The sequence below is a fragment of the Doryrhamphus excisus genome, linkage group LG14 (genome assembly GCF_037039965.1).
Source record: "Doryrhamphus excisus strain RoL-2023G ecotype Guam linkage group LG14, RoL_Dexc_Guam_v1.1, whole genome shotgun sequence".
NCBI classification, from domain to species: Eukaryota; Metazoa; Chordata; class Actinopteri; order Syngnathiformes; family Syngnathidae; genus Doryrhamphus; species Doryrhamphus excisus.
The window spans coordinates 7,748,907-7,766,609 of NC_136370.1; the positions used below are offsets into that span (position 1 = coordinate 7,748,907).

General features: G+C 41.3%; 1 protein-coding gene across 4 annotated transcripts in view; it reads left to right on the forward strand.

Annotated features, from left to right (window-relative positions):
- Nucleotides 1-17,703, forward strand: part of luzp1 (leucine zipper protein 1) — a 50,238-nt gene that overhangs the window by 25,156 nt on the left and 7,379 nt on the right. For all 4 annotated transcript variants that reach the window (XM_078796271.1, XM_058090697.2, XM_058090696.2 and 1 more), the window contains exons 2-6: nucleotides 1,637-1,696; nucleotides 9,764-10,104; nucleotides 10,417-12,640; nucleotides 12,724-13,301; nucleotides 13,374-13,517. In XM_078796271.1, coding sequence (XP_078652397.1) covers nucleotides 9,982-10,104; nucleotides 10,417-12,640; nucleotides 12,724-13,301; nucleotides 13,374-13,517 — 3,069 coding nt within the window. In that variant the 5' untranslated portion in view covers nucleotides 1,637-1,696; nucleotides 9,764-9,981. The remainder of the gene's footprint in view (nucleotides 1-1,636; nucleotides 1,697-9,763; nucleotides 10,105-10,416; nucleotides 12,641-12,723; nucleotides 13,302-13,373; nucleotides 13,518-17,703) is intronic.

The window sequence follows — 17,703 nt, forward strand, 5'->3', positions numbered from 1 at the left end:
GATGTATGGAAGATAGTCACTTCAACACAATAGTGAGAGCGGTACTTCCCGTGCGAGCTCCCCGCAACATGACACAGCAGTCCGGGCACAGTGAGGGGGAGCTTCCGCTGTAGCTATTCAGCCTAATATCCAACATCCAAAGTCAAACCACAGTACACTACGAACATGTCTGCATGCTGGTTTTGCTGGTGGCGGGAGTTGAGCGGCAACCCGCTTTGAGGCGTATTACCTGACTTAGTATCTTGGTGTGGCTCCTTGTTACGAACGTGATACAAAAACCAGATCGGCCTGACCTTGTGGCGGAAGTCGATATTACCCGATCTTCCAAATATCGCGGCTCGGCAGCCGACATCCCTACTGTCAAAATTTACATGACCGCTCAAAATAAACCATGGCTGTCTTCGGACGGGAGACAGGGTACACTCTGGACACCAGCCAATCACAGGGCACATATAGACAAACAACCATTCACACTCACATTCATACCTATGGACAATTTGGAGTCGTGTGGGAGGAAACAGCAGTCCCCCGTAGAAAATCCACGCATGCACAAGGAGGGTGGAATAGAACTCGGGTCTCCTAGCTGCACACTAACCACTCCTCCGCCGTGCAGCCCATATAGAAGATGTGCCGTATTGCCATCATTGTTCCTCCTACCAGTTATTACTGAAAACCATCACCTTGTGCAATAGAAATGAACAAAATGACTGAATAACCCAGAAAAGTCAAAGCTCACGATATGCTTGTGTCGTATGTAATTTTTTTCCTCCCACCAGTTATTAATGCTATCCAGATTCACATAATCAGTGTGATTATACATATTATGTGACACTTTATGGTAACCACCGCATTGCCCAATAGGAAATAAACAGGACAACTCAAAATAAGCCTTTAAAATTGTAAAGTAATGCAGTGTTGTGTTCAAGTGAGGACAGTGTGATATATCAGCTGTGTTTTTTGCCTGGCAATCTTGGGTGTTGCTATGAAAAGACCACCCTCTTTGCACCTTGGCGGAGGTTTGCACACCACTGACGGACTTTCTGGTTTGCAAATTTTTCCGCCAAATTCGTCAGTCACCACAAAGTTTGACAGTGTTTGTAATTTCGCAGTTGACTCCTGCAGTTTTTCCTCCTTCATCTCTCTCATTTTCCTCCTCCTCCTCCTCCTTTCCTCCACACTCATCCTTTTAATTCAGTCCAGACTCCTGTCTTAAATCTGGATTCTCTGTGCTTAACCAAACATATGGAATGCTACTGTAGTGGAATGCTTCTGCACTGTCTCTCCCTGTGTGTGTGTGTGTGTGTGTGTACATGTTTTGAAGCACTTGAGAGCTTCTTGGGTTGTTGATGATGATTATGATAATAGTGTGTGCATGTGTAGATGTGTGTGTGCGTGTCAGCGCCTCCCCAGAGAAGTGAATAGGGCCTTGTGTTGCGGTGGCCCAACATGGCTTGTCTGCTCATGCATGAGTCTATTGCAAAGCCCACAAACAGTTTGCTCACTCTCGGGATGTGAGTTTGACTACCCATTCCCCCCCCAACACACACCACCCCCCCACACACTGTGAGCATTGTCTACACAACACTGGCAAAAGGTGACATCTTTGAATCATCGCATATTTGTTTGTGTGTTTCAGAGGATGGAGACTTTGGGAAGAGGAGGTTAACGTGTCAGAGATGAAGGATGTGTCTGAGATGTAAGTTACTTTCCGCTCTTGTTCCAACCATCTGCACTTCATTAACACCGCCAAACACGTCCCACTTGAGTTTAGTGTGCAGCTCCATTTGCTTAAATGTTCTTAAGTGGAGAACAGCTAGTCAAGGCCTCACACATATATTTTGTGCATGCACTTTTTTCTAAATATAATTTGGTGGTTAATAAAGCAGGTGCCTAGGATTTTGAATTGAAAATGCATGATGAGATCACTAAAAACAATATTAATGACCAAATAAATTGGTTAATTTAATATACTAAATATAAATAAAAGTGTTTTTTTTATTTCACATAATTCCTAACATTGCAATATTATGCTTAACTAGTGATGTACCTTTTTAATAATAATTTAAATCAGGGTTGTTTTTGGGAAAAATGAAAGGAAGCAAGGACCACTTTGAAGTTCTATAATTATTTGTAACTTCTTTGTATAACTTCTTTGTTTTTAAACACCTTTGTTTTTTGTTTTCCCACTTATGCAGTTTTTTAAATATAGCATTTCAGCTTTCTCCTTAATATTAATATTATGACCTTATTCCCATAATATTTTGACTTTTTGCTCTTAATATTTTGACTTTCTTCTCATAAAATTACAGCTGTTTCTTCCATTTTTTGTTGATTTTGTTAATTACATTTTAGTTTTTCTTATTATGAAATTATTTCTTTAATATTGAAATTTTATGCTGTATTTTTGTTTTCCTCATAATATTATGCCACTATTCTTGAAAAAAAAATATTTTCCTTAATATTTTGACTTTATTCTTGTAAAGTTGCGCTTTGTTTTTCTGTTTTTGTTGGGTTTTTTTGTTTTCTTGTCAAATGATGTATTTAGAATGTGCTGCGGTCCATTAAAAAAACAACTGCGGGCCACACTTGGGGACACCCCTGATTTAAACTATATGAAAATTCCATAATTGTAAATTGTTCAATTAAGTCAAGTTGCTTATTTGAGAATTAATTGAAAATCCATAGAGTAATAACTTGCAAATAAAAATGCATTAAGAATCACTATTCCATTCAATCAATTCAATTTATTACATAGGGCCAAATCAAAAACAGTTGCATATCTATTGGTACTTTACACATTAAGGTCACAAATGAAAACAGTGAAACCCCATATGAGGAAACACTTGGTGACAGAGGCAAGGAAAAACCATGGGCAGAACCCAGGCTCAGTGGGGTGGCCATTTGTCTCGACCGGTTGGGTTGAGATATAAAAATAAATACAAAAATAGAGTATCGAGTCTTAGTATTAGTCCAGGGAACATAGAGGAGTGTTTCTAATATACGTATACTATATACTATATACTATATACTATATATATATATATATATATATATATATATATATATATATATATATATACGTATATATAAGCATATTCTGTTCTAGCTATATGCTTTAGCAAAGAGATGACTTTTAAACAGGGAGAGGTGTGCATTTGCATTCCCATCCGTCATATGTCTCCCTCTGATATGTCATATTAATATCTGCATATTTGCTTTGCCTTTGCCCACCTAACCCCCTTTTCCTCTTTATCCTCCTCCTCCTGGCCTCTTCTGTATTTCCTCTTGGCTCTTTGTGAGCGTGTTTCCTGTCGGGCACAAACGGCGGCGCCAAGCTTCCTTCCCTGTAGCCCCAAGGAGTGGCAGGCCACACTTTTACTATATTTCAACTGCGCTCGCACATGTTCTACAGGAGATGGACACAGGTGTCCCAATATTTTTCTCCATCTTTCCTCTTGATGAGCGTCATAACTTTTCACCTCCTGCTACCTCTCCTCCTCCTCCTCTTCCTCCTCCCCGCCTGTTTTCATCAGCTGGTTGCTGCATTCCTGCTGCAGTAATCCACTCAGGCAGCAGCAGACCTTCTCAGCATTCTGTGGCGTAGCTTCATGCATCCCTCTCTCTTACTCTTGTCTCATTGTCTGCTTGTTCCCATTTTGGCATCTGTGCAACCCTGCAGCCGCAGTCAGCACCTAGGGCCAAAGTGAAGACGGGGAAAGTGAGCTACTGTTGAAAATAATGACTTTATCCATTAATTATTTCTTAAATATTATTATCAGTAGGTATGCTATGATTAATCGGCCACCGATTGGTATTGGCCGATTTCCATGAAAAATCATGTGATCGGCATATGTCTTCACTGCGCAGTTGTGCCAAATCAAAAAAACAATATCTGCCGTGTGGAACTTAATTAGCAACACACGAAAAATATCTTACAGGGTTAGCACGTTTTTAAAAAGCTACATACAGATCCTGGATGCAGAAGAACAAACACTTGAAATAGTATGGTGAGTTTTCAAGGCTCATGATGTAAACATCAATCAATGTGCGTGACAGTCAGAGAGCTAAGCTAATAACCTGGAAAAAATAATTGAATTTATCAGATGAGATGACCTCATGTTGAAGTCCTGCTAGTACTCTCAAGTCAAATATGTTTTTTCTTCAAATTAAGGTGATAATAATAATACCATTTTATAGTTTCTTTTTTCATATATCACTTACCATAAATACATTGAAAAATGTATAATTAATCCATTATTATCAATGTTGGTATCGGCCAATTTAAGTCCTGGATGATCTGTATCAGAATCAGCAGCATAAAACCCTGATCGGACCATCTCTAGTGTGTAGAACTTATTTCTGCAATATGTAAATAACAAAGTACTATGAAAGTCAACAAGAAATGGTCCCCAAATTACTCCAGTGACTCAGCCAATGGGAATAATTCATTCAATAAGCAGATTCATTTTTCACGTTCATTTTATAACTAGATTTCTGTTACGCTTTTTTGTAAACGCAGATATACTTGACACTTGATTTACGGGCTGTTCAGTCACACTCCATGTTCCAGCACATGTGGGACGAGTGTGCTAAGACGAAGGCGGAGGGGAGGGACAGGGAGGGGGCAACGGATGTGAGGTAGCGATTTCCCCATAAATCTCTTTTACCACTTTGATAAGCCTGCTAATGCATTTGCGCGCTCTGTGGCACCTTGTTACTATTTCACATTCCGGCTGGCTCGCCAGACGTCGCTGATGCACTTGGTTGTCATAGTTCTGCAAAGAAAAGTAGTGCAAGTGGTTAACATACATTTAACACCAGCAATCCGTCGTCATTTTGACTCATACTTAATTCCCACAGACAAGCGTCTACTCGACAAGTGTCATCATGTTGTCTGTGTCAATGGTGATGCAGGAGCCTTTTTTTTTCTCCCTCCTCGACAAGGAGTTTAGTGCTGCTCACTTGGATCTGGCATCTGCTGTTAGCTGAGATTACTTAAACAGCTGTGAGTGTACAGTAGCTTGAAATAGCTGGACAGAAAATGTTGTTCTTATGGGTCTGCCTTAGAGCTTTCTGTACTGAGCTGCTATCTTCCTCGATGTTAGCATGCCATTTGTTAGCATGTTAGCATTTTATCTATTCTCCTTTGAAGTAGTATCTAGCTGTTTCTTTACTCGTTTTGCTATAGTGCTATGTTAGCATACCCACATGTTAGCATTTTGTCTTTTCTCTTTTTAAATAGTATCATCCGCTTTCTTTCTCCTTTGAAATAGTATCTAGCTGTTTCTTTACTCGATTTGCTATAGTTGCGCTATGTTAGCATACCCACATGTTAGCATTTTGTCTTTTCTTTTTTTAAATAGTATCATCCGCTTTCTTTTTGCTTTGAAATAGCATCTAGCTGTTTCTTTACTCGATTTGCTATAGTTGCGCTATGTTAGCATACCTTCAAATGAGCATTTTGTCTTTTCTCTTTTTAAATAGTATCATCCGCTTTCTTTCTCCTTTGAAATAGCATCTAGCTGTTTCTTTACTCGCTTTGCTATAGTTGCGCTATGTTAGCATACCCACATGTTAGCATTTTGTCTTTTCTCTTTTTAAATAGTATCATCCGCTTTCTTTCTCCTTTGAAATAGCATCTAGCTGTTTCTTTACTCGCTTTGCTATAGTTGCGCTATGTTAGCATACCCACATGTTAGCATTTTGTCTTTTCTCTTTTTAAATAGTATCATCCGCTTTCTTTACTCATATTGTTATCATTGCTATATGTTGGCATACAAACAGTTATTGGTGTGTTGGCATTTTACTCAGTCTCTAAACCAGGGGTCTCAAACTCAATTTACTTGGGGGCCACTGAACCTAGGGTCTGGGCGAGACTGGGCCGCATCAGGTTTTCCCAAAAAAAACCCCAAAAAAACAGCATTTATTAAAAACAGAAAAATTAATAAACTTTGCTTTGGTTTCGATTTTCCACAAGAAAAGCTCTGATAAAACATTCCACTGTTCTCAAATATCTTTTTTTACTGCACAAAATAAGATGAAAAATAAATAAACAAATCAAGAATAAAGAAAATCAATCAGTAATAAATAAATATAATAATAATAATAATAATAATAATAATAAAACAGCAAATAATAAAAACTTAAGAAACCACATATAGTTGGTGGGTAGACAAATTATTTTTTTCAGATTAAAATGAACAAAGCATTATTAGAGCCCTGTAGACATGACAAAACACGACTATAGTCACATTTATACTTTTTTATTTACAACATATTGCGCAACTGCAGGGTCTTGAGACACATGCTAACTCGCAAACTAGAGAGCTAGCGACCTAAACGGTAGCCTTCAAGTTATTTCCTTTAAACTTAAATAGCCAAAAACCTACCACTTCCACACGGTTTACACGAGGTTAACTATTATAACAGTTATTTAACCTTTAACATGAATATTAATCAAACGTAATAAATTTTTCTGGGTACATGATACCATACAGCATCCATATCAAACTTGCGCGGGCCGCACTAACATTAAACTTTCATATCAAGGCGGGGGCCTCAAACTAGTGTCCTGCGGGCCACATTTGGCCCGCGGGCCGCGTGTTTGAGACCCCTGCTCTAAACCTATTAAATGTCATGCATGACCGCGGTTATGTGCTCTTAACAGGAACATTTTTTTCTTACAATTTGATTCTAAGCTGTATTTTATGGCTTCAGCTGCCCTTTTTCCATTTTGTTTTGCAATACAATAGGTAATGTAGGAAGTAGGCTTATCTGGTAGTACCATAGAAAAACCACAAGGAACATACTAAGGGTCTTACTTCCATATGCCCAGGTCTTACTTCCATATGCCCAATCCCTGTGACTTTCGCTATCCTATGCTTAGCTCAAATGCGAGGTGGCCTTTTTTAATACCTTTACCAATTTTTCCAGCCGAAATGCACGAGAGATTTTACATGACAGCACAGGAAACGACAAGCCGAAACATTATGGGATGCCTCCGGTTTTCTCCTTCTTGGAAAAAGTGAAAAATGCAGGCCAAGCACCAGCTCACCACCAAATTGCGGCTTCCGCTGCTGCGCCAGCATCTCTCCATCCACACACTCACACACATTCGCAGTGGACAAACTACTGGCAGTCTTCCCATACACAAAGATGTGGTCAGGGTTATTTTGATTGGAGTCTTTATTAACCGCCGTCTTTGAGGCGAAGGAGCCATAAGTTCCCAATGTCAAGTGCAAGAGACATGGCATTTTTTTTTTTGTGGAGAGAACAGAATGTACAAAAGGCACTAAGGAAGAGCGTGACTAAAAGCTTAATGATATGGTGTGAGGTTGTAACTTTCGCGTGTGTTGGAGAGAGAGTGGAGTTATGCACCTTTGCAGAAAACCTTTACTTTCCAATAAGGTTCATTATCATTCCAGTCTTCTTGAAAACATTAATGTCCAATCCTTGAGCATTTGACTCAGGTGGAAAATAACATAACATACTGTAACAAAGCGAACTAAACAAACTCGTACAAAAAAAACACTACATTTGAAGTCATTGTCCTCAGTTTTGTGGCGGTTAGCCGACCAACATTCCAGCAACTGCAGCACTCAATAGTTTGAATAAAGGTTTTTTTTATTTTTTTGCTGCTGTAGTTTGTTTTTCCCTCGTGCCCGTGTTAACATCTCAAGGAGCTGAGACTGGGTTTATTTTTATTGTCGCTGTGAGCGTTTTAACGTTTTTAAGCTAATTGGCTGCAGGTGGCGTAAATGTCAGAATAATAAGAAAACAACAATACTAGCATTTATGGGGTTGCCCCAAGGTTGCATGGTTCCTCACCAAGACAACAGCAGGAGAGCCAGCATGCATCTCAATGGGCATATCATTGACGATATATTGACTGGGTTTGGTTTTGACAAGGGCTGTCCAAATGCGGATTCATCCATCATCATTATTAATCAGATTTTTTAAACAATGAAATGTACCCATCTGCAGTGTGACAGAATGACTCAAAAGTCCCTGAAACATCTCTGGCAACACATTTTGGCAACTTTGCCCAATTAGTGTTTAACTGACACAGTTGATCCAAGAGTGGCTGCAGAACCAAACAACTCAATATGGAACAGCTGGCACTAATGTGTCGCCTGTGTTCCTTTTTGCTGGTGCTAAATAATGATTATGATAATTAATCGAGATTAAAATGAATTACATTTAATCGTGATTTGTATAAATTCATCCACAGCAACCCTGTGAGTAATCTCACTAAATGTTTTAATCATTTGACAGCACCAGTTTTGACATCAGCTAGCTGTCCATCCAAACCTTTTTTCCCTTTTTGTCTGTTTTTCCTTCCTCAGTCCTCTGCGTGCTGCTGCTATTTCCCTCTTGCGCTCCGACGCTCGCAAAAAAACACCACCAGACCTCATGAAAGTGTGGAATAATTAGAATAAAAGACTTGTGCTTCTTTCACAAGTGTAATCGGTGCCAGATTTGACTTTCAAAAGGCTTGGTTTGTGTTCAACAAGATGTTTAATAAATTGTGCAGAGGGAGACTACTTTTTCCACACTAAATGAAACAATGGAAAGTGTTTAAAATGGCTCAGGAGTAAACCACAATAGCAATTTGTAGATAACGCCAAACAGTCTTTACTTGCAGTGCTTTGACCAAGGGTGAGAGCCAAGAGGAGACATTAGAGGAGGTCAATAAGTGATGATGTGTGCAGATGTTATTCCCCACCCTCGGGCGGATTTCCCTCACTGAGTCAGTGGGGGACTAGGAGGGCGGTTGTTTCACTAAATGAAAGGGAGAAAGGGAGGGTAATTGGAGCAGGGAAGCCCACTACCTGAATCATGTATGAGACAAAAGATCAGACTGATGCATGGGGGGGGGGTCTGCTGACAGGCCTTTTGTGTGCTAATAATCAGTATCATGGTGGCTGTGCTTTGTGAATGTCATAACAAAAGCAACTACTACAAGGTAGTATTTTTAGTACACAGGGTTCATACATACATATATAACTAGAAATGACAAAAAAAACACATGTGTTAATGTAAGTTTAATTTATTGTCATGCCTTTGCACTGAACACAACAGTAGTACAGTCCACACAATGTTATGTTGAGGTCGCCGTGGCGATGGGTGTGCAAGTCCAGATGATGTGATAAATGGCCGTGTTTCTGAGATGTGCTGCTGTCAGCAGTAACCAGCAGAAATCGATGTTGTGTGCCGTGTGAACGCATGCATGTGTTTTGTGTGTGCGTGTGTGCGAGCATGCAGGCATGTCCAAACCCACATCCACAAACTCCACAGTTGCAAGTTGAAAGGACAGGCAAGGTGACTTGTGGACATGGTGGTTCAATGACAGCAAGGAAGCATTATATGACAGCATTATATTAGCATAGTTCAGTGCCAGAGCAAAGTTGAAATACCAGAAAAACTGATAATATTTATTTTATTTTAATATTTATCTGTACTGCACAGACTGAATTTGAAACTGAAACCAGGAAAATGCAAATACAAAATGTATATGTTGTATTTATTAAAATGAAAGCCACTCCACTATTTACGAAGCACTTTGCATAGTCCATTCCCTCACTGCAGTATTAAGTTGATAATAAGGACAAACGGTCATGTTGTGCGCAAAAGAAACGCTTAATGTGTAGTACTTGGTGTGTCTTGTGTTTTACCAGTGGGTCTGCATTGCTTATTAGAATACACATGATTGTCACTGACATGTAAGCGATGACTAGTGTTATTTCCTTTCTTCCTCCCACAGATGACAGATTTGTCCACTAAATGCCAAGCTGACGGAACTTCAAAGCTCCTCTTGTAAAAAGCCACTCCAATTAACTTTACCTTTCACTTTGGCCATCATCGAACATTCCATTAGACTTCAACACTACCACACAAATGTGGACCCCTCCATACGCCCAAATAACCTGAAGAAAAGAGCATACGTTAAAAATATAATATAACACACAACACTTGATAGCCATGTCTGACATGACGCATCGCCACCTGCGGCACAAGCTACAAAGTGTCAGCAGGCGGCTGGACGAACTGGAAGAAGCCACCAACAAACTACAGAAATCTGAAGATGAGTTGCTGGACATACAGGTTAGTGCTGGCTGTTTGCAGGACATACAAAATATAATGCTGCAGTTTTTAAAATTGTCTTTAATTTAAAAATTTTTTTATTTAATTTAATTTTTTCTTTAATTTTAAAATTTTCTTTAATTTCCTGAAAGTGCTGCAGCAGCACAGTATTTTATTACCTATTAAGAGAATTGATCTGAGTAGAAAACGCAACACAATAGTCCTCAGAAAATCAGTGTTTCAATAGTAGAGTAGCACCAGCCTTTCTGTGTTCTCTGTGCCAGACTTTGAAAGCCCCAGGTCTAAACCATGGGTGAACTCTCTCCTGTACAGGACAAGATCATCCAGGCAGAAGGCAGCAACTCATCCTTGCTTGCCGACGTGGAGGCCTTGAGGAAACGCCTCTTGAAAATCCAAGGCAAAGATGAGGAGGTACGCAAAGCGGAGGACCTTTGCCGCACAGTGAGAGAGAAACTGGAAGAGGAAGAAACCCTCACAAAGGAGCTCAAAGCGGAGATTGAACACCTACAGCGGAGGTTAGCAGAACTGGAGAAACTGGAAGAAGCTTTTGGGAAAAGCAAGTCAGACTGTAGCCAGCTCTGCCTCAGTCTCAACGAGGAGAAGAACTTAACAAAGAAGTTGTCTACTGAGATGGAGTCCCTCAAAGCTCGTTTGAAGGAAATGGAGGCATCAGAGTTGAAGCTGGACAAAGCAGAGCAAGCTTTAGCTGCTGAACTTGACAAACTCAAGGGATTCTACCAGACATTTGAGAACGAGCATAAGAGGATACTCGAGAAACAAAGAGAAGATGAGAACCTCATTCTTAAGCTCACAGAAAAACTAGAACAGCCGAAGAATCGCCTTGGTATAGGTGTAGATCCCAGTCGTGCGGATTTCATGAGGTCAAGAATTGAAGATGAGCTGTCCTCCACGGGCATTCTCTCCGGACGCAAGAAGAGCCTTGACTACAACATGGGTCTGCTGAATAAGTCGGAGAATCAGAAGAACAGTGGATTTGCAGGATCACAGGAGGAAGACAACAAAGTGAAGGAGCTTACACAGGAAGTCGAAAGGCTGAAGAATCGTCTTAAGCAGCTAGAGATTGTCGAGAATGACCTGAAGAGCTCAGAGTCCAAAAACGATGAGCTTCACGAACAGTTCCAGATGGAACGCAAGCGGGCTCGCCAATTGAGCGAACAGGTGGAACAGCTCAGGACGCAGCTGTGCAGTAAAAGTGGAATCGAAGGGAATGGGACTAGCGATGTGGATAAACAAGGCAACGGAAGTATTAACATCTGCCCTGGTACCCTTGCCAAGCACCTGGAGAATGGTAAAGCTGAGAATGAAGAGATTGCAAAGGGAAGTTTTAGGCAAGAGAAGCCGAAATATCGTAGCGCCGCGTCCATCGCAGAACCCAGCTCGCCCAAGCACAGGAACAGGGAGCTCTCACCTCAGCACAAGAGAGAAACCAAGCTGAGGGCTAAAGAGCTCAGCAACTCAGAGGAGAGTCCTGCTATATCTGTGAAGAGAGCCCTCAGTCCTGCACACAAAAGTAGAAGGACGCCCAAAACCCAGAATTCTCTCTTTTCATCTGATAACGGGATAAAAGAGACAAGTCGAGGAAATGAGGAAAAAACATACAAGGGAGCCACGTACAGCTCTGTAAATACACCTTCTAGTGATATTAAAAAAGTATCTGTCCTTAGTCGCTACCCCCCAGCAGCTAACGACCACAAACCGCTGAGGACAGCTCACAGGCAGAGTGAAGGGGAGAGCAATAAGAACCGAATGGAAAAGTTTTCAAAACTGTATGCAGGTAGTGACAGTGAATCAAACAACTCCGATGTAGTCCCAGAGAGCAATGTCTCCGCAATGGAGAAGGACACCGAGTCCGCCTCACACCAGGAATCAACGGAACAAGTTCAAGATTCTGCGTTCGTCACCCCCAGGTTGTCCAAGGAATCCTATAAAGCTAACAGGTCCATCGTCAATCAACTGCTGCAGAATGACCAGGGCTCAGAGGGTCATTCGTCTGCATCCGAAACAGAATCCACTGGTTCAAGGCCCTCTGAACCAGAGACTGTAAATGAAATATCTACTACAACCTCGAGCAGTAGGACGGCAACCTCCAGATATCCTAGATACTCCCATGTCAAGGACTCCCATTCAGAGGGTTCCTCCTCTCGAAGTTCATTTGACGAAGACCTCCACAGCAGAGCAAGTGTGCCCGAAGGCGGCGGCATTAGCACTTCGTCCGTCATCGGGATCCAGCGGGTTTGCAGTCCACGCGAAGCGCTGAGATCCAAAGCAGTCATCAAGCCTGCCATTATTGAGATCGACAGAAAAGAAGTGATGATATCTGAGCCCTTCTCCGCCAATGGCAAGCCCAAGTTATCCACCAAACCCATACTGACTACTACCAGTAAGATGACCAGCAGTATAACCATATATCCCAACGACCCCAGCTCCTCTAGAACCAGCAGCCGCAGCAGTAGCGTGTCCAGTGAGCCTATGTCTGCCAAGGAACGCCACACGTCCACCAGTAACTTTCTCATCGGTAAGTTACTACAAGTTCACCTATCGTTTGTGATCACCAAGCATTAATTTGATTCGGGTTGTATCTTTTCTTTCATTGACCAGGCCCAAGCAGTGACCACCATGGCAGTGTCTCAATCCCTTATGAAATCTCTATCCCCAAGAGCGAGATCACGATGCAGCCAAGCCAGGACCAGGATTCTGGTGCGGACTACCTCAATGATTCCTCATGCAAGTCCAAGCTCCACAACACCTCCAGGATGGAGACGTCCACGAGCCACATTTACCACCAACGCAGCAACTTCAGCCACCAGTCTCCGGACACCAACTCTGCAGACCTCAACGACACCGAATCAGTCTTTGATTCATTCACCAGCTGGAGAAACCAAAGACAAAAACAGAGGCAGTCCCAGGAAGAGCGTCTACCAGACACGAGGAATGTAACTGTGAGAAGCACCTGGAAGAACCAAGGCACTACATCGGCAGCGGATGAGAAGGAGGCAGGGAGAGTCGGCGGACGCGTAATCATGGATGGAGGAGGTTCAGAGGATGAGGCAGAAACCACAACAACATGGAGGGCTTATCTTGCGACGACAGTCGACTCTGAAGACACAGTGAGCCACAGATCAAGAACTGGTGGGAATAATTCAGCATCAGAAGGAAGCAAGCCATCACCTGCGGAGGTAAGACAATTCCCACATGACCTTCACAGAAGCTGGAAGATAGTATTGTATCACATTTTGCTGATGGTGCAGGCATACATGCGGAACATGAACAAAGACACAGAAGAACCAGCACTCCATCGTGGCGGACGCGCTAAGGAAGCCCTAGGAAGGACCGTACCTCACGCACCAGTCACTTCACAGTCCTGGAGTCGCTCGTACTCGCAAAAATCACCGGTAGGTTGTGCAACTTCCCTTACTTCAACTATTATTAAAGTCAAGCTAATGCCTTAGAAATACTACATTATGTCCTGATTTCCACCATTCCTCTAGTATTGTAAGCTTCATATGGTAGTTTGGCTGGTCCCTCTAAGCACAAACAGAAAAGGGTGGCACATTGAATCACAGAGGTTGGAAATGAACAACCTATCTAGAGCAGGGGTCTAAAACTCAATTTACCTGGGGGCCACTGGAGGTAGGGTCTGGGCAAGGCTGGGCCGCATCAGGTTTTCCAAAAAAAAAACAAAACGCATTTATTAAAAACAGAAAAATATACAAACTTTTTCAGTGCTTTGGTTCCGATTTTCTACAATAAAAGCTCTGATAAAACATTCCACTGTTCTCAAATATCTTAATTTTTATTTTTCTGCACAAAATAAGATGAAAAATAAATAAACAAATCAAAAATAAAGAAAATCAATCAATCAGTAATAAATAAATATAATAATAATAATAATAATAAAATAATAAAAATTTAAGAAACCACATATAGTTGGTGGTTAGACAAATATTTCTTTTCAGATTAAAATGAACAAAGCATTATTAGAGCCCTGTAGACATGACAAAACACGACTATAGTCACATTTATACTCTTTTTATTTACAACATATTGCGCAACTGCAGGGTCTTGAGACACATGCTAACTCGCAAACTAGAGAGCTAGCGACCTAAACGGTAGCCTTCAAGTTATTTCCTTTAAACTTAAATAGCCAAAAACTTACCACTTCCACACGGACAGGGAGGAGAACTATTAACAGTTATTTAACATTAATCAATCGTAATAAGTTTTTCTGGGTACATGATACCATACAGCATCCACATCAAACTTGCGCGGGCCGCACTAACATTAAACTTTCATATCAAGGCCGGGGCCTCAAACTAGTGTCCTGCGGGCCACATTTGGCCGTTTATGTATACTCTAAATTAGACCCCTGATCTAGAGGGATCTGAATACTTGCGAAATATAGCATCAAAGTCGTTAAGTTGGTAAAACTGATCCTGCCTCCATCTTCTTTTCCGCCAGACCAGGTGTGGAAAAGTTGTGTTAAGAAACAGAGTTGTAACGACAAGCTACATTCACAGACAGTCCCATTATAATGTGTTTTGGAATGAGGGTCAATGGGTAGTGCCAAATGTATTTGTGGCAGGAATGTATGGGACTCTATATGATGATTTGTCTACATTTTTACAGAGGTGGAGAGTCCAAATATTGTGTATATAATAAATCACTATCAGTAGCTCTATGGCTGCAATAACATGCCATTCTGTCATTCTGTTGATCAAGTAGGCTGCGGAGGAACCCAGTGTTTCCTTGCTTAAATTGATTATTAAAAAAAATGTAAACAAACAAAGCATATAATCTATAATCCTTTATGTGTAGGTTGACTATAACCAAACATGGTCAACAAGTGGGCTTATACTGTTACATTCAAGGTCCGATATGTGAAAATGTTTATTTTACATAGTAGAGAACTGGCCTCCAAGAATGTATTACTCACCGACCAGCCGGTCCCTTGTGGCAACTGAGAGGTCAACGAGAAAACCTCCCATGGAACCTCGAGTCATTCAAAACGACACTTTCCACACCAAAAAAAAAAGTCAGTAGCCTACCCAATGATGGCAAAATGGTATTATGGTACAACTGCGGTGCCAATCATAGCACATAGATTCCAGCAGAGTCTACTCAGCACCACTTGTAGTTATTCCGAGGTGTTTGGAAGAGTATACCCAGCCATTTTCTACCACTTATCCTGTTCAGGATCACAAGGAAGTTGGAGCATATCCCAGCTGACTTTGCTGAGAGAACCCTGGATCGACTGTCAGTCAAGTATTTTAAACCTAAATTAATAATACAGCCTTTCTCATTCAAAAATGACAAATTCTAACCCAGTTTCGCCTCTTGTTCTTCTGTTTGCACATACACTGACAGCCAGAAGCTTTTTTTTTTTTTACATTGGCTGTAAGTGGCTGTTGCACTGTCCCTTGGTTTCACCATGATACAAGGCTAGCCAGCAGGATTTAGCCCTCCTAAAGCCGCTGTAGTCTTCACTATTTGCTAACCTGCAAAACAGTGGCATGTTTACATACTAACCACTGGCTGCAATACAATGCGTGCAAACAGCATTTTATCATTGGCTGGACACAGTAGTCATCATTGTGTTGTTCCCTGTCACTCACTGAGTTGCATTGCGAAACGGTACAGACTAAATTGTGATTATTTCATTTACAGTTCAAGTTGGATTGTATTTTTTGTTATGCATGGATTTGTTGTAACCCTCGGCCATCTCTGTGTTTGCATGTTCTCCCCGTGCATGCGTGGGTTTTCTCCGGGTACTCTGGTTTCCTCCCACATTCCAAAAACATGCTAGGTTAATTGGCAACTCCAAATTGTCCATAGGTATGAATGTGAGTGTGAATGGTTGTTTATCTATATGTGCCCTGTGATTGGCTGGCGACCACTCCAGGGTGTAAATGAATGAATGAATGAATGGATTTGTTGTAAGAGAATGCGAGATTGCTTAGAGGGAGCATTAACACGGACCAAGCGGGATCCATAAAATATGAGGATTAATATATATTGGCGTATGACATATGAGGATTAAGTGACTGATCAAGTAATTTATTATTATAGGTTGGTTTTTCGGGTATCAAAACGATTATTGACACCATATAATCATAATGGTAACCCTCATCTGTTTGGCATGTCTGCATGAACCGGGAGGTTCATGTTTGTCAATTGGAACTAAAACCAATTGACAAACACAAACCATTTTTTTTAGGTGACAATCTAAATATACAGTATGTGGTAAATAAGGTTTTGCATCTAATAGTGGACATTTACACAGTACTGTGTGGCTAAGGGCTACTGTAACAATGAATGAATTTAGACCTAGAAACTCACCAGTCTTTGGATTGGAACTCAATTGTCAAAGGGACTACTCTCAATTGCTCACTAAAATCAAGCACCAATTTAGAGTATACATAAACGGTATAATTGGCTATTGAAACCTTCGAATGAACATAGTGGAAATGGACTCTTCCATTTGTGGGATTCTGTCAGGGTCCGCTTGACTAACGCGGCCTTGACCGCAAAGTCTTTCATTAGTTGTATGCTGACAGACGCATTGTCAGAGCGGGAGGCCATCTTTTTCTCTTTCACTTTGACTCTCCTCACTTTGACCCCGTCACAACATCAGTCATCCTTGACTGGTCCGTGGTTATCTTGGAGCCACTAGATAGGCTTTCAAAAAGACCCCCCCCCCCCCCCACCAGCCCCCTCAGATGTGGTCCTTTAGCAATGACCTGATGTTCTTCCTTGCCTCACTTCATTCTGTGTTTGGTTAGTTGTGCATTTGGGGAATTTCCTAAATCCATTTAGTTGATTCTCGGGCATGATGGGCTGATTTTTTTTTTTTTTTTCAACAAAGTGGCCACTTCATTTGGATAGTTCCTGAAGCAAATTGCCAGACTTGCAAGAAAAACACAGTTCAAATGGTGGTCATCATCGTTGGTCTTCTCTGCACAGCCAACAATGTTTGGCTTGGATTCCCAGCCACATTTCAGTGGTCTGAACCGTGTCCATTCCCAAGAGGTTTGGATAAATACAGCTGCAGTCAGGACAGTGGGAGGTGGGGGGGATATGGGGGGGATTAGTGAGTGATTGCAGTGTCAAAGGTTGACAGAAGATGGTTGTGTTCTTACCAGCTTGCATGAATGAAAGTTTGCGTCCTAAACCGTCTTGATTGCTTGCTCCTCATCAGCGCAATCCTATTGTTTGAGAACCGGAAGAAAAAAGGCCCTCTTTAAGTGATCTGAGTATTGCAGAAGTCAGCATGTTGGACAAGTGTAAGCCCAACAAATCAATAGTCATCAAAGGGGAGACATTCCTTAAGGTGGCCTGACGCCAGCCTGGCCACAACAGTCACTTTATTGATCAGACTTTCTCCTTTAACCCTTTTGTTTCAGAATATTCAGGTGTCATTTATTCCTCGTGATCAATACAGCTAAGATGGATTGGTTGGGAATTGACATTTGTGAAAGTTATGGTCTTGAAAGGATGAACGCTCCTGATATATTGAATTTATTCACATGCAAAAGCATGAGGTTAGAGAGTTTTTTTGTGTAACAAAACAAAAGTGACCAT